The sequence below is a fragment of the Mobula hypostoma genome, chromosome 4, assembly GCF_963921235.1.
Source record: "Mobula hypostoma chromosome 4, sMobHyp1.1, whole genome shotgun sequence".
Taxonomy (NCBI): Eukaryota; Metazoa; Chordata; class Chondrichthyes; order Myliobatiformes; family Myliobatidae; genus Mobula; species Mobula hypostoma.
This window is the reverse complement of record NC_086100.1, coordinates 20,264,811-20,290,407: the sequence shown is the minus strand read 5'-3', so window position 1 is coordinate 20,290,407 and position 25,597 is coordinate 20,264,811. Positions and strand designations below refer to the sequence as shown.

At 41.1% G+C, this 25,597-nt stretch overlaps 1 protein-coding gene across 2 annotated transcripts in view; it reads left to right on the top strand.

Annotated features, from left to right (window-relative positions):
- LOC134345163 (carboxypeptidase B-like) overlaps nt 1–23,534 on the top strand; it is a 32,908-nt gene extending 9,374 nt beyond the window's left edge. Inside the window, exons 8-11 of one of the 2 annotated variants that reach the window (XR_010017618.1) lie at nt 1,327–1,455; nt 6,941–7,140; nt 19,095–19,179; nt 19,734–19,785. Coding sequence is in view for 1 of the 2 variants with exons in the window: in XM_063045385.1 (XP_062901455.1) it covers nt 1,327–1,417; nt 6,941–7,140; nt 19,095–19,179; nt 19,734–19,921 (564 nt within the window). In the remaining variant the exon portion in view is untranslated. Of the gene's footprint in view, nt 1–1,326; nt 1,456–6,940; nt 7,141–19,094; nt 19,180–19,733 lie in introns of both variants that reach the window. The other variant, XM_063045385.1, reaches the window with a different exon arrangement.
- The last annotated feature ends 2,063 nt before the right edge of the window (nt 23,535–25,597 follow it).

Sequence of the window (25,597 nt, the reverse complement as noted above, 5' to 3'; positions counted from 1 at the left end):
CACTGGAGTTATGAGGCAGGAGCTCACTGAGCTACCCAAAAAAGTAAAAGGACAAAAGACCATTTATTCTGAAAAACAAAGAAATGTAGAACAGGTCTATGCTGAGCTGGAAATGTAAAACTAATTTATATTTCAGGCCTGGTCTGAATGAAATCTTCTTTGGTTATGCTCCCACTTTCATTCTCTTGAGGAGCCTCTCATCAATACTTTAAGCTGTACTTTCTTTCTTCAGAATTGCCCAGATTAGCCCTGTATCTTGTGCATGTCTCTGCGGAGGTAAATAATGGCAAATGTATTTCCACTTAGCAGGCCTCCCTTGTTCTAATCACCATTACGAGGTTACTCCAATCTCTGCTGTCATGTCCCAAACCACATCAAGTCCAAGTCACCCAACACTCCTGTGCTGCTGGACAATTGATTCCCTCATTAAATAAAAAGCACCCTTGTCTTCATACCGCTCTCTGGCCTCACTCTACCTGTCTTAAGAAATTCCTCCAAAGCTCATAGATATTTATATTCCTCCTTTCCTGGCCATTTGTTCATCTCATAAACAGGAGAAAGTCGGCGGATGCTGGAAATCCAAAGCATCAGGCCGAGACCTTTCGTCTAGAACTGAAAAGGAAGGGGGAAGACAGGAAATATAAAGCGCTGGAGAATAAGGAATCTGATAGGAGAGGAGAGTGGAACATAGGAGAAAGGGAAGAAGGAGGGGACCCAGGGGGAGGTGATAGGCAGGTGAGAAGAGTAAGAGGCCAGAGTGGGGAATAGAAGGGGGGGGGAGAATTTTTTAACCAGAAGGAAAAATCAATATTCATGCCATCAGGTTTGCAGCTACCCAGAAGAAATATAAGGTGTTGCTCCTTACCATTTCTGTCGTTTCTCCTATCTAGCCACACCTTCAATTACCAAAGCCCTAATCATCAAACTCCTTCCTATGTTTCGATCCTCTTGAAGATCGCTTTATAAAAAGTAGTTATGAGGAAAAGGGAAGATTAGATTCATTTGTCGCATGTACATTGAAACATCCTTTGTGTCAAATCAAATCAGCAAAGACTGTGCTGGGCAGCCTGCAAGCATCTGCTGCCAACATAGCATGCTCACAACTTACTGAGCTTAACCAGACACCTTTGGAATGTGGGAGGAAAGCAGAACACCTGGAGGAAACCCACATGGTCACAGGGATTTCATTTATCACTTTTATCCTCTCCCTGCGTGATCTGTTGTCAAACTTTCCTCGACTGTCGTTCCAAGAAAATACTTTCGGGATGTGTTGCCAGGCTAATTTGAAATACAGGCTGCTGTTGTTTTTGCTGTTGCTTCCCACAGGATCGATTATGGAGGAAGACACGCTCCAGGAATCCTGGCACTACCTGCGTGGGCACTGATCCCAACCGAAACTTCGACGCCAAGTGGTGCTGTGAGTTTGTGCCTTTAAACCAACACTCTGTAAGCAAGGTGGGAGCACTTGTTAAAACAGAAGGAAAGAAAGCTAAGTCATCAGTGGTATTAAGTAAACCATGTTGTAAAACACATTATCTGTAGGAAGCAATTCCCGTCCACAAGGCCTGGTCCTAAGACCAGAGGACACAACCTCAGAATAGAGGGGCATTCTTTTAGAATTTAGATGAGAAGGAATTTCTTTAGCCAGAGAGTGGTGAATCTGTGGAACTCTTTGCCACAGGCAGCTGTAGCGGTCAAGCCTTAGTTTGCTAGATTCTTGATTGGTCACGACATGAAGGGATATGGGGAGAAGGCAGGAGATCGGGGCTGAGAGGAAAATTGGACCAGCCATGAGGAAATGGCAGAACAGACTTGATGGACCAAGTGGCCTTATTCTGCTCCTATATCATATTTGAGAGAGATGAGGACTGGGATTGGAGGGTTTGAGTTATGAAGAAAGTCCAGATGAGCTGGGGCTTATTCCCTGGAGTGAGGATGGCTGAAAGCATACAAATTCAGGAGGGCATAGAAAAGGCATAGGTTCCCATCCTTTTTTATGACATGGAGCCTTGCCATTAACTGAGGGGTCCATGGACCCTAGGTTTGAGGGGTAAGGGACCAACACAGACAAAATGGACTAGCTAAGGCAGGCACCTTGGTCTGCATGGATGAGTTGGGAGGAAGAATCCGTTTCTCTGCTAGGAGAAAGGAGGGAGGGGAAATAGAGAAAAGGCGAAAGGAAATGGGTTAGGAGTGGATGTGGAAAGGAAGAAAAACGACGGGAAGTGATAGAGGACCAGTAATTATGGAAGTATTCAAATTTACACAAGGACCAAGTCTTGGAGACACAAGAGACAGCAGATGGTGAAGTCCTGAGCAGCTATCTGTTGGATCAACTCAAGGTCTGCGAAAGCAAAGGTATTGGTGACATTTTGGGCCAACATCCAAAATTGGAACTGTTGAGATGCAGGGCTTTGATCCAAAATGATGACAAGCCTTAGCATTGGTTAGTCTTGATCATAATTGAGGGGAGAGGAATGGGATGTGGTAGAGGGTGATGGAAAGAAGGGCACACAGCATATGAGTAGATTTCAGCTGGAGTGGAGGGCAATACAGAGAGATTTCAAAAAGAAAATCAACAGGGAGAAAAACTCATCTTTCTTTCAAAATGTATCACAGGAACATTGACAGACGATTTGTGTGGGTGGGGATGAGTTCTGTTAAGACAAGATGTGAAAAGTTTCATTGTATTGAAAGAACATGAAATGGGAAGCTAACTAAAGAAGCTCTCAGACAGGCATAAGTATCATAACATAGGCACCAAGGCGGTGGAGAATGGGAGTGGGACCAGCAGCCGGCCAATCAGTCCATCATGTAGGCTAGCAGAGAGCTAATGACAAATAACAAGAACCTTTTAATACATGTGGAGGAGAAATGCCTGTCATAGGACAGTCACAGAGAACTGACAGGTGGTCACCAGTGATTCCAGGAGCTTGAGCAACATTATGATGGCTGTCGGTTTGAGTCTCAGTTCAGGCTTGAGCATAAGCTTCAGGGTAACATCCACAAACACAAGAGATTCTGCAGAAGCTGGAAATCCAGAGCAACACACACATGATGTTGGAGGAATTCAGCAGGTCAGACAGAATCGATGGAAAGGAATTAGAAGTCTATATTTCTAGCTAAGACGCTTCATGGGGACTGGAAAGGAAGGGGAGAAAAACCTGAGTAAGAAGGTGGGGGGAGGAGAAGGAACACAAGCTGGCAGGTGATAGGGGATGTCAGGTGAGGCAGGGAGGAAGGTGGGTGGCAGAGGGGTGAAAAGCTGGAAGGTGATCAGTGGCAAAGACAAATGGCTGAAGAAGAAGGAGACTGATAGAAGTGGACCATGGAGAAAGGGAAGGAGGAAGGCAAAATCCAGGATAACACCCAGGCCAGCTGTATTGGAGGTAACACTTTTTCTGATGAGACATGAAATCGAGGTGCTGTCCACTTCCTCAGGTGGATACTTACGACCTCACAACAAGAATATACAAAACACAACAGGGACTTGCTTTGGAGAGCCTCTTGTTAGCTAGAATGTGCATGTCAATGCATTCCAACCTCTGCATCGGTCACACTGTGGAGGTGTAGAATAGAGTGATCTGGTGATCCAGTGCTGGGGACAATGGAACTGCAGCTCTGTCACTGGACAGACGAATTAGCTGACGAAGCAGTCACTACTTATGCAGTAGCTGGCCCGTCGCCTTTTCATCAGCCATTGCTATTTGTTCTAGTTTCTGGCTTGTTTTTACTTATTAACACAAGTGATTCTGCAGATGCAGGAAATCCAGAGCAATGCACTCAAGATGCTGGAGAAACTCTGTGGGTCAGGCAGCATCTGAGTCCTGATGAATTGTCCCAGACTGAAGTGTCGACTGTTTATTCCTCTCAATAGATGTTGCCTGATCTGCTAAGTTTCCCACAGCATTTTTTTTGTGTTGCTCTTTGCTTGTAACTAACTTCATTTTTTTTAATATAATTTTTATTGAATTTTCAAAAAGAATACATGAAAAAAAAGAATCTACCCTCCCCCCTCCCCTTAACCCTCCCCCCCCATATATAGTCCTACCTAAAAAGAAAGAAAAGAAAAAAAAAGAAAAAAAAGGAAAAGAACCACCTGGTTATTGGAAGATTTCCACATGCTCCATGGGATTCAAAATGAATTTGGTATAATTATTCGTTACTTTCCCCAAGTGACCAAAGTCTTTATCGGAGCACTTAAATATGCCATCCTACCTTTTGTAAATAAGGGCGCCAAATATTCAAAAATGTTACATATTTATCTCTTAAATTATAAGTAATTTTTTCAAGTGGAATAGAACTAGCCATTTCATTATTCCAACGATCCATACTTAAATACGAATCAGATTTCCAAGTAACTGCTATAGTCTTCTTAGCTACTGCCAATGAAATTTTTATAAATTCTTTCTGATATTTATTCAATTTAAGTTTCGGTTTTATCCCTTCGATATCACCTAATAAAAATAATACAGGGTTATGTGGAAGTTGAATTGCAGTAATTTGTTCCAATAAGATTCTTAAATTTATCCAAAAGAGTTGAATTTTAAAACAAGACCAAGTAGAATGTAAAAAAGTACCAATTTCTTGATTACACCGAAAACATTTATCAGAAAAAATTTGAATTTAATCTATTTATTTTTTGCGGTGTAATACATAATTGATGTAAAAAATTATATTGTACTAATCTAAGTCGAACATTTATTGTATTTGTCATACTGTCAAGACAAAGTTTTGACCAATTTGTTTCATCAATAATAATATTCAGATCTGTTTCCCATTTTTGCTTTGACTTATGGGTTCCTTGTTTAATTGTCTGTTCTTGAATCAAATTATACATACAAGAAATAAATTTTTTAATTTTCCCTTTTTGAATTAAAATTTCAATTTCATTAGGTTTTGGCAAAAACATTGTTTGACCCAGCTTACCTTTTAAGTAAGCCCTTAATTGAAAGTAACAAAAGAAAGTATTATTAGATATTTTATATTTATCCTTTAATTGTTCAAATGACATCAATATACCTCGTTCAAAACAATCTCCTATAACTTTAATCCCTTTTTGGTACCAATATATAAAAGTTGATTGTCCATTGTAAAAGGAATAAGTCTGTTTTGGAACAAAGGTCTCCTTGCTAATAGAGATTTCTGTGTTTCATTATCAACATTTATCTTATTCCATAGATCAATCAAATGTGTTAATATAGGAGATTCTTTCTTTCCCCGTATCAATTTAGATTCCCATTTATCTCTAGAATCTTCAGGTCTATTTTCTCCTATCTTGTCTAGTTCTATTTTAATCCATGCTGGTTTTCGACCATCGAAGAAAGATGCAATAAATCCAAGTTGATTTGCTTTATGATAGTTTTTAAAGTTTGGAAGTTGTAACCCTCCTAACCCAAATTTACATGTCAATTTTTCCAATGATATTCTTGACATTTTACCTTTCCAAAGAAATTTTCTCACACATTTATTTAACTCTTGAAAAAATTTCTGTGGCAATTGTATTGGTAATGTTTGAAACAGATACTGTAATCTAGGAAATATATTCATTTTTACAACATTGACTCTATCTACTAATGTTATTGGTAATATCATCCATTTGTCAAGATCTTCTTGAATTTTTTTCAATAGTGGTAAATAGTTAAATTTATATAAATTCTTTAGATCATTATCAAGTCTTATACCTAAATATTTTATACCATTTACCGGCCATCTAAATTGGGTTACTAATCGACATTGACTATAATCTCCTTTAGTAAGAGGTAAAATTTCACTTTTATCCCAATTTATTTTGTAACCTGATACCTTCCCATATTCATCCAATCTAGAAGATAATTTATGTAACGAATATTGTGGATTTGTTAAATAGATCAAAACATCATCGGCAAAAAGATTAATTTTATATTCCTCCTGATTAACTCTAAAACCCAGAATATCTGGATCAATTCTAATTAGTTCTGCTAATGGCTCTATCGCCAATACAAATAAAGCAGGTGATAGTGGACAACCTTGTCTAGTTGACCTTTTTAACTGGAATGGTATTGAAATTTGAGAGTTTGTCACCACTTTAGCTTTAGGGTTAGAATTTAAAGTTTTAATCCAATTTATAAAAGATGTTCCTAACCCATATTTTTCTAGTACTTTAAATAAAAAATCCCATTCTAATCTATCAAATGCTTTTTCTGCATCCAAAGCTACTACTATACTCTTCTCATCCCTTTTTTGTGCCAAATGAATTATACTGAGTAGCCGAGTTACATTATCTGCCAATTGTCTATTTTTTAACTAACTTCATTTTAATCAACATTTATGTTTTAATTCACTCACTGAAGTTGAATGAATTTTTAAATGAAGTTAATTATTCAAAAGAAAAAAGAATATATTTTGTCTTTCATCAGGATCAGTATGGGGCAAGAGAAAATGATTTTGACAGTGAGAATTAATTGCCAGAGTTCTTCAGGAAGGTTTGGGTTTCTGCCATCTCAGGCCCTGTAATTATTTGAAGAAGGCCTTCAGCTGCTCACAGCAACGCTGATCACTAATCAAGCCTTCAATGTATTAGGGTCATATAGCAATGAGATTTTAATGAGTTTAATACTATCTGGCTCAGGAATGATCCACCTCTCCATCTCCTTCATCCTGTACGTTGGTTCCAGGTAACTGGATAAAGCACACCAGGATGCCAGCATGCAGGATCTCGACCGTGTATATTTGACTCAGGATCCTCGACTATATTGATAACCCAGCTTGTACTGTTTGTGAACTCCTCCCATGTGGAAGAGGCTAACTGAGAAGCACAGGAATAACACTATTAACTACCACTACAGATTGTACATATTTCACAATGCAACAATAACTTGAAAGTGTTGAACTGGCAATAAAATGCTTTGGGTTGTGGAAGTCGCTATGTAAATGCTACCTCTTTAATTTTTGCCTGCAGCCGTTGGTGCCTCGAGGAACCCATGTGCTGAGACTTATTGTGGATCCCATGTTGAGTCTGAGCGGGAAGTCAAGGCTGTGGCTAATGCCATCCGTAACTACAAAGGGATCAAGGCTTACATCACAATGCACTCGTATTCTCAGATGTGTCTCTTTCCATATTCCTACACGTACTCATTGGCTCCAGACTACAAGGAATTGGTAGGTGTCAGTGTCAGTTATTATTAAGTGAGATACCTCAGTACTGTGAGATTACTGTTGGTTAACAATATGACAATGAGGCAACCATAGGGAGGATGGCTCTGTATGTTTTCTTGAAGAAAGAACATGCATGCATCATCCTCAGCTCTGGTGCAAGCTGATCATTTTAATTCTACTCAAGGTGGGAGCAGCTACCTTGAGCTGTGTTTAATCATTTCTTGAGTCATGTATCTCCAATGAAACTCCTGCTGTTCATGAGGTAAGAGCCTTCGCCATGAGACAGGTGCCTAGAAGTGCAATGGGTTGAATGGGGACCACTCATCCAGAGCCATCCAATCCCACTCTGGCAACTGGAGAACTAACGTTCAAATTTACACAAGGGCCCAGTGTCAGAGACACAAGAGACAGCAGACGCTGAAACCCTGAGCAACAATTCACTGGGTCTGTGGAAGCATAGGAATTGCTGACATTTTGGGTTGAAATCCAACATCAGAACTATTGAGATGCAGGGTTTTGACCCAAAATGCTGACAACCCCTTGAATTGTTTAGTCTTGATCAGGAAGACATTTGACAACTGTGCATTGGTATTGCTATCAGTTTATCATTGTCACATGTGTCTAAGAGCAGAGAAAAGCTATCCTGCATACTGCTTGTACAGATCAAATTATTAGTGCACTTAGCTGTAACAAGGTAAAAAAAATGGAGATTAAAGTGTAAAAGCTACTGTAAAAGAGCAGTGCAGTAAACAATAAAATGCAAGATGGATTGTGAAATCAAGAATCTACTTTTTTTGTACAAGAAGTCCAACAAAGAGTCTGATAACCACGGGACAGAAGCTGCCTTTGTGCCTGGTGGTACATGCTTCCAAATTTTTCTATCTTCTGCCTGATGGGAGAGGAGAGAACAGAAAACGTGCCCGTCTGATTCACCACAAGAAGGAACCTTGTCACCTGAAATCCTCGCCTGGTCTGACTCCAGCTGGCCAGTCTGCATCTCTCTTAACCATCACCCCATTGCAGGGACTGATGGGAATTGACAATGTGTTGGTTTTGCCAGTGTGTAAATAAATGAAAGCCTCTGGATAGTCTATGGGGCTGCTGAGAATGTGAATGGTGCAGGAACCCTGGTTAGATGCAAGGATGAAGCACAGAAACATTGTTATCACAGATTCATTGTTATCACTGTCACTGCTGCAATAGAGCCATAGCAGCTACTCATAAGGAATTGTTTTTAGAACACAGAACAGGACAGTAATGGCTTTTCGGCCCACAACATTGTGCCAGCCTTTTAACCTACTCCACGATCAATCTAACCCTTTCCTCCAGCATATAACATTCCATTTCTCTGTCATCCATGTGCCTACAGTATCTCAGGGTCTCTTAAATTTCCCTGAGCTATCAGCCTCTATCACCACCCCCTGGCAATACACTAAAAGCATTTACATTGCTCATGACCATGATGGTCCTTGGCAAAGTTTTGTACAGAAGTAGCTTGTCATTGCCTTCTTCTGGGCAGTGCCTTTTCAAGACGGGTGACCCTAGCCATTATCAAAACTGTATAAGGGCTAAGAGAGTTGTAAAAGAGCGCCTGAAGGCTTTGTGTGTCAATGCAAGGAGCATTCGTAATAAGGTGGATGAATTGAAAGTGCAGATTGTTATTAATGATTATGATATAGTTGGGATCACAGAGACATGGCTCCAGGGTGATCAGGGATGGGAGCTCAACGTTCAGGGATATTCAATATTCAGGAGGGATAGACATGAAGGAAGGGGAGGTGGGGTGGTGTTGCTGGTTAAAGAAGAGATTAAAGCAATAGAAAGGAAGGACATAAGCCGGGAAGATGTGGAATCGATATGGGTAGAGCTGCGTAACACTAAGGGGCAGAAGACGCTGGTGGGAGTTGTGTACAGGCCACCTAACAGTAGTAGTGAGGTCGGAGATGGTATTAAACAGGAAATTAGAAATGTGTGCAATAAAGGAACAGCAGTTATAATGGGTGACTTCAATCTACATGTAGATTGGGTGAACCAAATTGGTAAAGGTGCTGAGGAAGAGGATTTCTTGGAATGTATGCGGGATGGTTTTTTTGAACCAACATGTCGAGGAACTAACTGGAGAGCAGGCTATTCTGGACTGGGTTTTGAGCAATGAGGAAGGGTTAATTAGCGATCTTGTCGTGAGAGGCCCCTTGGGTAAGAGTGACCATAATATGGTGGAATTCTTCATTAAGATGGAGAGTGACATAGTTAATTCAGAAACAAAGGTTCTGAACTTAAAGAGGGGTAACTTTGAAGGTATGAGACGTGAATTAGCTAAGATAGACTGGCAAATGACACTTAAAGGATTGACGGTGGATATGCAATGGCAAGCATTTAAAGATTGCATGGATGAACTACAACAATTGTTCATCCCAGTTTGGCAAAAGAATAAATCAAGGAAGGTAGTGCACCCGTCGCTGACAAGAGAAATTAGGGATAGTATCAATTCCAAAGAAGAAGCATACAAATTAGCCAGAGAAAGTGGCTCACCTGAGGACTGGGAGAAATTCAGAGTTCAGCAGAGGAGGACAAAGGGCTTAATTAGGAAGGGGAAAAAAGATTATGAGAGAAAACTGGCAGGGAACATAAAAACTGACTGTAAAAGCTTTTATAGATATGTAAAAAGGAAAAGACTGGTAAAGACAAATGTAGGTCCCCTACAGACAGAAACAGGTGAATTGATTATGGGGAGCAAGGACATGGCAGACCAATTAAATAATTACTTTGGTTCTGTCTTCACTAAGGAGGACATAAATAATCTTCCAGAAATAGTAGGGGACAGAGGGTCCAGTGAGATGGAGGAACTGAGCGAAATACATGTTAGTAGGGAAGTGGTGTTAGGTAAATTGAAGGGATTGAAGGCAGATAAATCCCCAGGGCCAGATGGTCTGCATCCTAGAGTGCTTAAGGAAGTAGCCCAAGAAATAGTGGATGCATTAGTGATAATTTTTCAAAACTCGTTAGGTTCTGGACTAGTTCCTGAGGATTGGAGGGTGGCTAATGTAACTCCACTTTTTAAAAAAGGAGGGAGAGAGAAACCGGGGAACTATAGACCGGTTAGCCTAACGTCGGTGGTGGGGAAACTGCTGGAGTCAGTTATCAAGGATGTGATAACAGCACATTTGGAAAGCGGTGAAATGATCGGACAAAGTCAGCATGGATTTGTGAAAGGAAAATCATGTCTGACGAATCTCATAGAATTTTTTGAGGATGTAACTAGTAGAGTGGATAGGGGAGAACCAGTGGATGTGGTATATTTGGATTTTCAAAAGGCTTTTGACAAGGTCCCACATAGGAGATTAGTGTGCAAACTTAAAGCACACGGTATTGGGGGTAAGGTATTGGTGTGGGTGGAGAATTGGTTAGCAGACAGGAAGCAAAGAGTGGGAATAAACGGGACCTTTTCAGAATGGCAGGCGGTGACTAGTGGGGTACCGCAAGGCTCAGTGCTGGGACCCCAGTTGTTTACAATATATATTAATGACTTGGATGAGGGAATTAAATGCAGCATCTCCAAGTTTGCGGATGACACGAAGCTGGGTGGCAGTGTCAGCTGTGAGGAGGATGCTAAGAGGATGCAGGGTGACTTGGATAGGTTGGGTGAGTGGGCAAATTCATGGCAGATGCAATTTAATGTGGATAAATGTGAAGTTATCCACTTCGGTGGCAAAAATAGGAAAACAGATTATTATCTGAATGATGGCCGATTAGGAAAAGGGGAGGTGTAACGAGACCTGGGTGTCATTATACACCAGTCATTGAAAGTGGGCATGCAGGTACAGCAGGCGATGAAAAAGGCGAATGGTATGCTGGCATTTATAGCGAGAGGATTCGAGTACAGGAGTAGGGAGGTACTACTGCAGTTGTACAAGGCCTTGGTGAGACCACACCTGGAGTATTGTGTGCAGTTTTGGTCCCCTAATCTGAGGAAAGACATCCTTGCCTTAGAGGGAGTACAAAGAAGGTTCACCAGATTGATTCCTGGGATGGCAGGACTTTCATATGAAGAAAGACTGGATGAACTGGGCTTGTACTCGTTGGAAGTTAGAAGATTGAGGGGGGATCTGATTGAAACGTATAAGATCCTAAGGGGATTGGACAGGCTAGATGCAGGAAGATTGTTCCCGATGTTGGGGAAGTCCAGAACGAGGGGTCACAGTTTGAGGATAGAGCGGAAGCCTTTTAGGACCGAGATTAGGAAAAACTTCTTCACACAGAGAGTGGTGAATCTGTGGAATTCTCTGCCACAGGAAACAGTTGAGGCCAGTTCATTGGCTATATTTAAGAGGGAGTTAGATATGGCCCTTGTGGCTACGGGGGTCGGGGGGTGTGGAGGGAAGGCTGGGGCGGGGTTCTGAGTTGGATGATCAGCCATGATCATAATAAATGGCGGTGCAGTCTCGAAGGGCTGAATGGCCTACTCCTGCACCTATTTTCTATGTTTCTATGTTTCTAAAACTCTTCAGAGACTGTCTGCCTGGTGTCAGTGGTTGTATAACCAGGACTTGTGACCAGCTGCTCATACAAACATCCGCCACCTGCTCCCATGGCTTCACATGACTCTGATCAGAGGGCTAAGTAGATGCTATACCTTGCCCAAGGGTGACCTGCAGGTTAGCGGAGGGAGGGAGTGCCTTTTACCTCCTTTAGTAGATACGTATCTCCACCCTGCCAATGAATATAGATAAACAAATACTGCAAAAACTGAATAGTGAGGTAGTGTTCATGAATCAGTCATAAATCAGATGGCAGAGGGGAAAAGCTGTACTTGAAACCTTGAGTATGGTTCCTAGTTTTTCTGTATCTTGTCTCTGATGGTAGTATTTAGAACAGCGAGTGTCCTGAATAGTGAGAGTTCTTAATTATGGATGTCTCCTTCTTGAGGCACTGCCTTTTGAAAATGTCCTCGGTGATGTGGAATTTGTGCCCGTGATGTAGCAGTTTCAGTCTACAATCCTCTGCAGCCTTTTCCGATCCTGATATCTTCCAGGCCATGGCTCAAAGTGGATGTGTAGGCTGCCAACTCAGGGCACCCACTCTCACCAAAGGGAAGCTGGAAAGTCTGAGGTCAAAGAGCAGGCCAGTGTCGAGTGTCTGGGTGTCAGCACCTGACTTGGATAGATTATTGGAGGTTCTATTTCAAGCCATATAAACTGAGTCTCCAGAACTACGTGTTACAATTAATAATCTCCTCCTATATTCATCTACTCCCTATAAATTGATTTGTTCTCCTCCCTAGAATTATTCTCCAACATGTTTTATTGATCAACAGATTACAGATTTGAATCTTTCCCCATCTGCTGCACTTGCTTTCCTCATGTCCAAACATAATGTTTACTAAATTCATCACATCAGCCGGACTCCGCCTTCCGCCTGTGGACATGTAAGACATAGTGTCTTTCTGTCTGCCTTTAATTTCTCCCTTTCCCGACTTAAACTTTGAAATTTTAACTTTATTCAGTCGGATCTTGCAAAGTGATAATTATAGTTATGGCTAGCATGAGGAAGCACTAAAAGGAATCCCGATACAGGTCATGGTAAGCCTAAAAAAACTGATGAAGCTGCAGAGGAGCCAGCCTGGGTTAATAGATTAGAAACTCAAATGAGCTCTATCGTTGCTGAACTAACTCAACTAAAAGAAAATCTCCTCCCTTTGGAGGAAAAAATTGATTCTTTGAGCTTGGATCTTAAAGAAGTAGCTCGCAATGTGGCTGATATTTCCTATCGTCTGGAAAAGGCTCAACGACGAATTGTTGATTTGGAAGCTCGTTCTCTTCGGAACAATATTCGAATTGTTGGATTGAAAGAGAAATCAGAATCAGCCGACACACTGGTCTATTTTGCTAAAATGTTTCAATCTCTATTTCCCGAGGCTTTTCCACAATTGCCCGACATTGTAATAGCTCATAGAGTTGGAACTTCGGGACAAGGTAAAAACAGACATGTCATTGTGCGTTTTCTTCGTTTTCATGACAAAGATTGAATTAACAAACTGGCAAGAAAACATCAGCCATATCTCCAGCCCCTGCCCAGCCCAGCATTGAGGTTCTCTGCTCCCCTCTGCTGTTACCACACAAGAAATTATCAGATGCCGTTGCATCCTGGGTCAGTTTGTATCGGGCAAACTAACAACCAAAGACAAAGCATCAACACCAATGGTTCATGTTCCTGGATTAGTGATCAGGGATCTGAGCTATTCAGTTTGAACCCCACCCCAGCAGCTGGGAAATTTAAGTGCAATCAAATTAAATCTGGAACTTAAAGAAAAACTAAATTAGTAAATGGTTATTACGTCACATGGACCAGGGTACAGTGAAAAATTTTGGTTTGCATGCCATCCATTCAGATTTGTTTGATGCACTGAGGTAGTACAAAGGGAAAATAAATGGAGAATGAAGTGTTACAGTTACAGAGAGAGTACATAATAAAATACTGGGATAGTACAACAAATACCAGTTTGTACCATTCACATATATTCTGGCCCATGGGATTCAAATTTATGGTGGTTTACTCTTAACTGGAAACTTCTTGATTTTACTCGGAATTCACCGAGTCCAGGATGGACAACAAATCCTGGCCTAATCAACGATGCCTACAACCAGTGTATGAATGAACCTTTAGATTATCTCCCTCAAATATTTAACTGATTAGCATGGGAAACACAATGGTTAGCGTAACGCTGTTACAGCATCAACAACCTGGATTTAATTCCACCACTGAGTTTGTACATTTTCCCCGTAACTATGTGAGTTTCTTCACACATTCCAAAGACCCATGGTTGGAGTTAGGGTTAGTAAGACGTCGACATGCTATGTTGGCATCGGAAGCAGGGTGAGACTTGCGGGCAGCTCTGTGTTGGTCATTGGCGCAAATGAGACATTTCACTGTATGTTTCAATGTTCTGTTGTACATGTGACCAAGAGCATTCTGACAGGCTGCATCACTGTCTGGTATGGAGGGGCTACTGCACAGGACCGAAAGAAGCTGCAGAAGGTTGTAAATCTAGTCAGCTTCATCTTGGGCACTAGCCTACAAAGTACCCAGGACATCTTTACGGACCAGTGTCTCAGAAAGGCAGCATCCATTATTAAGGACCTCCAGCACCCAGGGCATGCCCTTTTCTCACTGTTACCATCAGGTAGGAGGTACAGAAGCCTGAAGGCACACACTCAGCGATTCAGGAACAGCTTCTTCTCCTCTGCCATCCGATTCCTAAATGGACATTGAAGATATGACACTATCTCACTTCTTTCAATAAACAGTATTTCTGTTTTTGTACATTTAAAAAAATCTATTCAATATACATAATTGATTTACTTGTTTATTTATTATTATGTTTTATTTTATTTATTATAATCTTTTCTCTGTCTGCCAGATTATGTATTGTATTGAACTACTGCTGCTAAGTTAACAAATTTCATGTCACATGCGGGTGATAATAAACCTGATTCTGATTCTGATTCTGTACTTGTTACGCTTTATTCTGTATTGTTATGCTTTTACCCTGTTCTATCTCAATGCACTGTGCAATTATTTGATCTGTATGAAAATTACGCAAGACAAGTTTTTCACTTATCTAGCACGTACCTTGGTACATTGTAAAGATGGAGAAGATCCTGAGAGGCAGGATTTATGAACATTTGGAGAGCTATAATATGATTAGGAATAGTCAGCATGGTTTTGTCAAGGGCAAGTCATGCTTTACAAGCCTGATTGAATTTTTCGAGGATGTGACTAAACACATTGATGAAGGTAGAGCAGTAGATGTAGTGTATATGGATTTCAGCAAGGCATTTGATAAGGTACCCCATGCAAGGGTTACTGAGAAAGTAAGGAGACGTGGGATCCAAGGGGACATTGCTTTGTGGATCCAGAACTGGCTTGCCCACAGAAGGCAAAGAGTAGTTGTAGATGGGTCATATTCTGCATGGAGGTCGGTGACCAGTCTGACGGATCTGTTCTGGGCCCCTTACTCTTTCTGATTTTTATAGATGACCTAGATGAGGAAGTGGAGGGATGGGTTAGTAAGTTTGCTGATGACACACAGGTTGGGGGTGTTGTAGATAGTGTGAAGGGCTGTCAGAGATTACAGCGGGACATTGATAGGATGCAAAACTGGGCTGAGAAGTTGCAGATGGAGTTCAACCCAGATAAGTCTGAAGTGGTTCATTTTGGTAGGTCAAATATGATGGCAGATTATAGTATTAATGGTATGACTCTTGGCAGTGTGGAGGATCAGAGGGATCTTGGGGTCCGAGTCCATAGGACGCTCAAAGCAGCTGCGCAGGTTGACTCTGTGGTTAAGAAGGCATACAATGTACTGGCCTTCATTAATCATGGAATTGAATTTAGGAGCCGAGAGATAATGTTGCAGCTATATAAGACCCTGGTCAGCCCCCACTTGGAGTACTGTGCTCAGTTCTGGTCGCCTCACTACAGGAAGGATGTGGAAACCATAGAAAGGGTGCAGAAGAGATTTACAAGGGTGTTGCCTGGATTGGGGAGCATGCCTTATGAAAACAGGTTGAGTGAACTCGACCTTTTCTCCTTGGAGCGATGGAGGATGAGAGGTGATCTGATAGAGGTGTATAAGATGATCGTGTGGATAGTCAGAGGCTTTTTCCCAGGGCTGAAATGGTCGCCAGAAGAGGACACAGGTTTAAGGTGTCGGGGAGTAGGTACAGGTGAGATGTCAGGGGTAAGTTTTTTACTCAGAGAATGGTGAGTGTGTGGAATGGGCTGCCGGCAACGGTGGTGGAGGCGGATACAATAGGGTCTTTGAAGAAACTTTTAGTTAGGTACATGGAACTTAGAAAAATAGAGGGCTATGAGTAAGCCTAGTAATTTCTAAGGTAGGGACATGTTCGGCACAACTTTGTGGGCCGAAGGGCCTGTATTGTGTTGTAGGTTTTCTATGTTCTATGTTCTATAATAAACCAATCCAAATTCCAGAACTATTTATCTGGAAGAACTATATCAAAGATCTCTCAAGTCACAGAGTTATAGAGAAGTATATCCATTCTGTGTACCATATCTTCAGAAGGATAGACCTGACCCTTCTGAAATTATCAATTACCCTATTGATGCTAAATCTCAAGGTAATTTTATAGTCAAGAGAGCTAGAATATATGTTGTTAGTGAAATTGATTACATGCCCCCAACATTCAAAATTCAAAGTACATTTATTATCAAAGTACGTATATGTCTGAGTGGCAGGATGGAGATGTACCTTTGGGCAAGATGTAGCACTTGCTTAGACAGACCACCCCCCCCCCAACCCACGCATGCAGGGTCACATGATGGCAGCAAGTGGTAGATGGTTGTATGAGCAGCTGGTGCATATTACAAACCCTGGTTATGCGACCACCGACTCCAAGTAGACAATCTCTAAAGAGTATTAATAATGGCTGGGGTAACCCATCTTGTAAAGACACCGCCCAGAAGAAGGCAATGGCAAATCATTTCAGTAGAAAAATTTGCCAAAGACAATCATGATCATGAGACCATGATGACCCACATCGTACGACATGGCACATATTAGTGATGATGACATATATGTCACTATATACAACTCTGAAATTCATTGTCTTGAGGCATATTCAATAAATTCATAGAATAATAACCATAACAGAATCAGTGATAGACCACACCAACTTAGGCATTCAACCAACTAGCAACAAACTGTGCAAATACAAAACCAAAGAAATAATAATAATAAATAAATAAGCAATAAATATCAAGAACATGAGACGAAGAATCCTTGTAAATGTGAACATAGGTTGTGGGAACATTTCAATCATAGGGCAAGTGAAGTTGAGTGAAGTTATCTCCTTTGGTTCAAGAGCCTGATGGTTGAGGGGCAATAATTTCCTGAACCTGGTGGTGTGAGTTTTGAGGCACCTGTAACTTCTTTCTGATATTAGCAGTGAGAAGAGAGCAAGTCCTGGGTGGTGGGGGTTCCTAATAATGGATGCTGCTTTCCTATGACAGGATTTCATGCAGATGTGCTCAGTGGTTGGGAGGGCTTTACCCATGATGGACTGAGCCGTATCCATTACTTTTTGTCAGATTTTCCATTTAAGGGCATTGGTGGCTTCCATACCAGGCTGTGATGCAGCCAGTCAATATATTCTCCACCCTCATGCACATGGTAAAATATATACATATCCAAGGGGCTATCAGAGGGCATGTTGTGCAGCCTCACACCCCAAGGACTTGCCTTCAGTCCTGCCATCAGTGTGGGATTTGCACATTCTCCCCAAGACTTGTGAGTTTTGAATTCAGTACCTTGGATTCCTCACACACTCTGAAGGGGACTTCCTTCACTCAGAGAGTGGTGCGAGTCTGGAAAGAGTTGCCAGCGGAAGCAAAGGATGCGGGTTAGATTGCAACGTCTAAGAGAATTTTGGATTGGTTCATTGAGAGGAGGAGTATGGAGGGATATGGTCCAGATTGCAGGTCGATGGGACTTGGCAGAAGCTTAGATCAGCATGAACTGGATGGGCCGAAGTATCTGTTTCTGTGCTGTAGTAGCTATGACTCCATGACTAACCCAATGAGATGCTGGTAGGTGAATTGGCCACAGTATTCTTCCTTTTAGTATCAGTATGCGATAGAAGAATCAAAGGGGCACTGATGGACAGGTGAGGAAGGAAGAGTTCCAGGGAATAAGGAAAAAGGAAATGGAATTAATGAGTTTGTTCTGCTGGGTGCCAGCATGGTTCTGATAGGCTGAATGTTCTCCTTGAATGTCATAATTTTTCTTTGCTCCTAACAAGTAAGGAAGTAAACCAAAAGTGCATGTTTAAATCAGTTAACTATTGTCACATGTACCGAGGGACAGTGAAAATCTTTGTTTTCTATGCAGATCATTTCATCAAGTCATACAAAATAAAAGCAGTAACAGAATGCAGAATAGAGTGTTACAGTTATAGAGAAAGTGCAGTGCAGGCAGTCAATAAGGTACGAGGGCCAAAACTGAGGTAGGTTGTGAGGTCTAGAGGCCAACTTATCTTACAAGGGGACCACTGAATAGTGTTATAACAGCGGGAAAGCAGCCGCCCTGAGCCTGGCAGAACGCAGTTTCAGGCTTTTGTACCTTTGGCCTGATGGGAGGGATGAAAAGAGGGAATGTCTGGGGTACGTGGGATATTTGATTACATTGGCTGATTTACCGAGGCAGCAGGAAGCGTAAGCAGAGCCTAAGGAGGGCAGGCTGGTTTTCGTGATGTGATGAGCTGTGTCCACAACTCCTGGCAGTTTGTGATGGTCTCAGCAAGTGCAGTTGCCATACCAAGCCACGATGCATCTGGATAACTTGCTTTCTATGGTGCATTAATAAAAGTTGGCAAGGGTCAACTGGGACAAGCTAAATTTCTTCAGCCTCCTGAGGAAGTAGAGGTGCTGGTGAGCTTTCTTGATCATGGTTTTTATGTGGTTGGACCTTTTTATGCTTCTCTAAATGTAGCAGTATCTAAAACTTCTTCCTTCATAGTCATCAGGGAAGTTACCATGGCACCCATCCAAACATCATACCAGCCATCACTACAATATGATTTCCACAGTACAATACTCCTTGGAGTATATAAAATAGTCATTAGTAAATCCAATAGGCAAATCAGGAGAAATTTTCAAATTTGGTGACAGTTAAGGAGGTGAAATCAACTGCCAATGGAGGCACATAGCATTTAAGGCAAAGCTCAACTTGCATAAGAGAGAGAAAGGAAAGGAAGCCACGGTAGTAGATATAATTTAGAAAATTGTGTGATGCAAACATTGGCTTGGACCAATTGGGCTGAATCAACTGCTACTGTGTTGTTCTACATACAAACTTTCCTCAACTTTAATGATCAAAGTGAAACTTTCTGTATGATATTTTGCTGCTAACTCTTTATGGTTCTGTGATTGTGTATTAGAATTCCATTGCCTGGAATGCAGTTACGGCCTTGAGGAGCCTTTATGGAACTCGGTATTCCTACGGTCCAGCTGCACTCATAATATGTAAGTGACAGTAATTGTTCATGCCTGTCTAAAACTGTTGTTCACTGTGCTTGTTTCATTAAGCCAATAAACACTTACCCAGAAAAAAGTTACAAACCTGATCACCATATCATAGTGAGTTATAAGACAGTAGAAAAGGAAATAAGGAAGGTCTCCATACATTCACATCAATCCTGCCGAATGGGAGAAACAGCAGAAAGAGTTTGTAATTCTACCTGATAGTCAATGATGTCCAATTAACACAAAATCATGCTTTTCTCTCCAATATTTGATTTTAAGGAATAATGGATCAGGTTCCAACATGAACAAACTGTCTACTCTCACAATTATCCCAATGCATTCTCACAAAACAGAAGTGATCTTTATAAAACATCTTAGAAGCTATTCTGGAGCAGCAGCTGGTTAAGTATCTGAAAGGAAAGAATTTGCAGGACCTTGGATAGATGGGAGATGACTAGCTCTTTTGCTCTTTATATTAGCCTGGTACAGACTAGAGGAACAGAAATGCCTCCTCTGCTACAACCATTCTACAGTTCTGTTCTGTCCCTCTCCAGATCCATCAGCTGGAGGTTCGGATGACTGGGCCTATGACACTGGAATTAAATACTCATTTACCTTTGAACTCCGTGACTTGGGCCAGTATGGTTTCCTGTTGCCTGAGTCCCAGATCAAGCCAACCTGTGAAGAGACCATGTTGGCAATCAACTACATCGCCACTTACGTTCTCAGGCATCCATATTAATCTTCCTTGGTGAATGATTAATTTTTGATTCTTGGAAGTATTGCATATGTACATTTCTATTGCTTAGAATGTATCAGTGTATATTTGTTTTTGCGCACGAAGCAGAGTTCAGAGATCTTCTGGTCAATTTCTCTCTGATATGAAATTTCTTCTGTTTCTTTCTTTCTTTTCAAATCTTTTTATTGTATATATAGGAAAAATAACATGAGTACATCAAAGTAACAACACTTACAATGCCTCAAAAAAAACCATCATCTTAAAGATTGAAAACAAAATTTTGTGACAACAAAAAAAACCTACTGAGCAGAAAAGTGAGAAAAAAAAGAGAACCCATTAGGCATAAAAAACCTGGAGCCATGCGTCATACAAAAAGCTTCTAAAAATAAACATCAAACCGCCAGCAAGAAAAGAAAATATACTAAAAGAATTTACAATTAGATCATGGAAAAATTATATCAATTAACTCAAATGATAATAACGAGCAAATGAGCCTCATCTTTTCTCAAAATCAAATAAAGGTTCAAAGGTTCGACTTCTAATTTTCTCCAAACTAAGACATAGCTTCACTTGAGAGAACCATTGTGACAAAGTGGGAGCTGATGTATCCTTCCACTTCAACAAAATGGACCTCCTAGCTATCAATGTGAGAAATGCAATAACATGTTGGTCAGACACAGAAATACCATGAATATTTTGAGGAACTATTCCAAAAAGCACAGTTAATTTATTAGGTTGTAAATTAATTTTGAGTGCTTTAGAAGTTTTTGAGAAAACCGACTTCCAGAACTGTTCCAATATAGAACAAGACCAAAACATATGTGACAGTGTAGCTAACTCAGTTTTACATCTATCACAATAACTATCAACATTAGGAAAGATTTTAGAAGTTCTCTCCTTTGTCAAATGATAACGATGTACAATTTTAAATTGAATCAATGAGTGGCTAGCACAAATTGAAGAAGAGTTAACCAACTTCAATTTCTTCTGTTTCCTTGTTGCCCTGTTCTTATTGTTCCTCATTCTCTTTCCATTATTTTTCTTTTAGTTTCTTCTCCTTCTGCTCCCTCTGCTTCTTTCCCTTCAGAAGGAGGTGATGGACATAATGCAGAAGGCTGGAGTTTGTAGGATAATTATCCCACCATGAGGCTCAGTTTCTATTTCTTGCTCCAACACTCATGCTCCCCACCCCACCACCTTGCTCCTTTACTTCTCCAGTCCTTCATTCTCCCTTCAGAACATTCATTCCTCTCCAAGCCCATCAACTTTACAACCCCTTTGTCACCAAACTTGGTGCTGAATTTTCCTATGCTCTTAACCCTTTATTTCTCTCTCATCAATGAAAAATTGGTCTTTCTTCTAGGTGGTATCCCTTACCCTCTACCTATTCCCAGCCTCCATAGACCTCACAGCCTCTACCCTACCTTCTTATTTGTGCAAAGGCCTGCCTTGCTTCCACAGGAAACCCATCTTTCTGTCTATTTCTATATCAAGTTCACGAGGGGAAGAAAGCCACAGCAGCACAAAGAAAATGGAACTAAGCACGCGCCGCATGTGCAAATCACTGGCATTCATACTTATATTTAGTTTAATCCTCTCTATCTTAGCCCTAATGTTGATTCCATACATCTGAAAAACATTGGTGAATTTATAATACCTTTGAAAGCAACGATAATCTTGAAAATTGAGTTCATATTGACTGTGACTATTTCTATAGTTTGTACACAAGAAATAAGTCATACCCTGACATTTCATCCTCCTTGATGTGTGGGTGCATACTGTCAATCAGAGCTTCAAATGTATACATTCCAATTTGTTCTGTAATGTCAAATAGCTTGAAACGTATTATATCTGAGTAGGAAATTTCCTTCCATTTGCTGATCTGGTAAAGACCTTCCTTCCCACACTTGATGGAGTTAGAACACAGAATACAGACCATAAAAGATTGTAGCATAGTACAGACTCTTCAGCCCATGATGTTGTGCTGACCTAATCCTGCCCTTCCTTCCTACGTAGCCCTCCATTTTTCTATCATTTGTATGCCTGTCAGAGTTTCTTACATGCTCCTAGAAATCTGCCTCTACCACCACCCTTGGCAGGGCATTCCACGCACCCACCACTCTCTGTGCAAAGAAACTTACCTCTGACATCACCCCAGACTTTCCTCCAATCACCTTAAAATTATCTCCTCTTATATTAGCCATTTATGGTGCCAATGGAAGCACACCCGATGTTAACTTTCAAATGTGAGTTAATCTTAGCTTTGAAAGAATTTGCTGACTTATTGGTGAAAGGCAGGAGAGATGATTAGCTGGCAAATTCAGAGATCTGACAAAAGTTGGACGGTTTGAATGCTCTTAATTTATCAGAAATTTCTGTACTTCCAAGAGTACGCTGTCAATTCTCAAATAACACAAGCTTAAAATTTTCCAGGGTTGTTGCTCTGGGGAAGGTAACAGTCTCAATTCTTTCATAGTCAATTCTGTGTATGATAATAGTCAACAATACATAGGAAGTAGATTAGGACCTGGAGATAATGGGTTCTGGATTTCTTCATCCAGATTCTTTATGCAGCAGTTTAATTCACCTGATGGATACAGGAAAGGGAAAAAGTCCACTTCCATGACTGCATATTCTATTCCCAAGCAAATACTTTTTTCCTTTCTTATCCCTGGTTTACAACCTGTTGTGTATTCTAGAAGTTTGTACTGAAGAAGGTGGAGTTTCCAATTTGAGATCCAACCCTCAAGCTGATGTTGCATGCCCAAAGATACCTTGGTCAGTTTTCAGCCCCTTTCCATGTAACAAGTACACAGGTTACAACACACTTGCACGCAGGTCTTCAACTAGAACTCAGGTTTCAGAAACTTAAGCGCCGGGCCAGATCGAAGAGGTCAGAGCATAGGGGCCTGAGACGAGGTGGGGGCTGGTTCAGTTCACTGCTCCACAGCGTTTACTCGACTCTGCACTGAACAATGGGTCTCTCTTATGGACTTCGGTTCAGAAACACTACTTGCTTGTGGTTACTCTTACCATGATGCTTTTTTTTCATCGTACATTGGATGTTCAGTGGTCTGTTTATCGGTTATTTTATTTTTTATGGGTTCTTTTTTATGGCAACAATGTGGTTTTTATTCTCTACACATTAAGTGTTAGACAGTCTTCTTCGTATATATACATGGGTTCTTTTTTTGGGTGTCTTTGTTTCCTGGCTGCCTGTAAGGAGACGAATCTCAAGGTAGTACAATGTGTACGTACTTTGAAAATTTGATAAACTGCAAGGAGTAATCACCGTTCATCAGTGTCAAGAAACCTGCTGCATCAATTTGCTTTCATTGTGGGGAAGATATTTCATTTAAGAATGATTATGTTGTCATATATATTGTGGGACCATTTAAGTGCTGTAATAAAATAATCTACTTAACTATAAGAAATTGTGTCAATTCTTACAGCAAACAACCTGAATTTATCTAATATACAGAATGTGTTAATCTATCTTGTATTTAATTCATTTATTGGGATACTCTTTTCAATTAATTATATTTCAAGAACAATTGGGCACTGTAAACCAACAGTATTTAATAAAATATTGAGAGACTTGACCAAACAGTCTCGGCCCGATATGTCGACTGTACTTTTTCCCATAGGTGCTGTCTGGCCTGCTGAGTTCCTCTGGCATTTTGTGTGTGTTGCTTTGGATTTCCAGCATCTTCAGATTTTCTCTTGTTTGAGACACTTGACCTTGAACTTCATGTAACACAAAGTGCAAATCTACTTTTGATAGCTCTGAACTTCTAAAGGTACTGAAACATGTAGAGAGATGCTTTCTTTTCGGTCTTGACTTATCGAGTAATCAGGATATTGTACTTGGAGAATAAGAAAATGTTCACAGCTTCAACGGATAATCATGACCTCACAAATTAGTTTAGTAAACAGTTGTAATGCACCAATTAATTCAGATTACCATGCCAGTAATCCAAAGGCCTATGCTAATGATCCAGGGATTTGAACTCAAATCCAGCTAAAGCCTTGTGGAAGTTAAATGTATTTAATAGTTTGAAATTTGGATAAACAGCAGATAGTAACAATGGCCACAAAACTACTGAATTGCTGTGAAAGCACATGTGAGCATTGCCAGCTAAACCAGCATTTACTACCCATTCCTAGTTGCCCTTGAGAAGGTGGTGATGAGCTATCTTCTTGAACCGCTGCGGTCCCTGAGGTGTAGGTAGACCCTCAGTGATGTTAGGGAGGGAATTCCATGATTTTGACCCAGCGACAATGAAGGAACGGTGATAATGTTTCCAAGTCAGGATGGTGAGTGACTTGGAAGGGGATTTCTAGGTGGTGGTGTTCCCAGGTATCTGCTGTTCTCATCCTTCTAGATGGTAGTGGTCATGGGTCTGGAAGGTGCTGCATTAGGAACTTTGGTGTGTTGTTGCAGTGCAGCTTGTAGATAGTACACTCTGCTGCAACTGTTTGTCAGCATTTGGCCCAGTAATATCCTTTGGGAATGAAATTTGCCATATTTACCCAGTCTGTCCTATGTGCAACTTGAAACCTGAAGCTACGATTTAATTGCCCTCTAGAATAGTCCAAGATGCTGATCAATCATGTCATTACTTCCGGACTCTGGCACTTCAATAATATTGCTCCCTGTCACCTTTGATAGCTGTGCAGCATTGAGCATTCTGACAGGTTATATCCTGCCTGGCATGGAGACTCCCATGCACAAGATCACAAGAGATTATAGGGGATGTAGACTCAGGGAGCTCCATCACAGGCACAATCCTCCCCACCGTTGAGGAGGCAGTACCTCAAGAAGCCCTATCCATCACTAGGGACACTCACCATCTGGGAATATGCTTTCCTTTCATGATAACCATTAGGGAAGAGATATAGGAGCCTGAAGACACACTCAGTGGTTCAGGAATAGCTTCTTCACCTCAGATTTTTGAACAGTCCATGAACCCTACATTATTTTTCCTCTGTTATACTATTTTCCTATTTTGTAAGAAGGAGGATGGAGGAGAAGCTGGCGGCGCGACGCAGTGCGCGCGGCCATTCCGAATGATATCGTATGTGTAACTAGGGGCCGTGCACAATCCAGATTTGATGGAGACAGCCGTGAGAAGTGCAGAGGAACATCTGGAGTAACTTCTGAAATGCCTGCTTTGCTGCCGCTGCTACTGTGTGATCGAGAATCTCCGGAGACGAAGGCCCCAAATCCTCGGCTTTGCATATCGCCTGTTGCCGGGGCCAGGGTCAAAGCGCTCAGCTGAGATGGTGCTCGGTGCTGAATAGGTGGTCGGAGGCTCAGAGTTTTTTGGACGGACTTGGAGTCGGACTGTGGTCGGATGCTTCTGGGATGCTGCACCGGCAAGTTGGCGGCGCTGGAGGTTCACCGTCTGCGTGAGATGATGGGACTTCCGAGAGACTTTGAGACTTTTACTGTGCCTATGGTCTGTTCTTATCAAATTATGGTATTGCTTTGCACTGTTGTAACTAGATGTTATAATTATGTGCTTTTTGTTAGTTTTTAAGTAGGTTTGTCATGTGTTTTTCATGATATCATTCTGGAAAAACATTTTATCATTTCTTAATGCATGCATTACTAAATGACAATAAAAGGGGACTGCATGTCCTCATAATCATAATCATATTTATTTATTTAGTTCT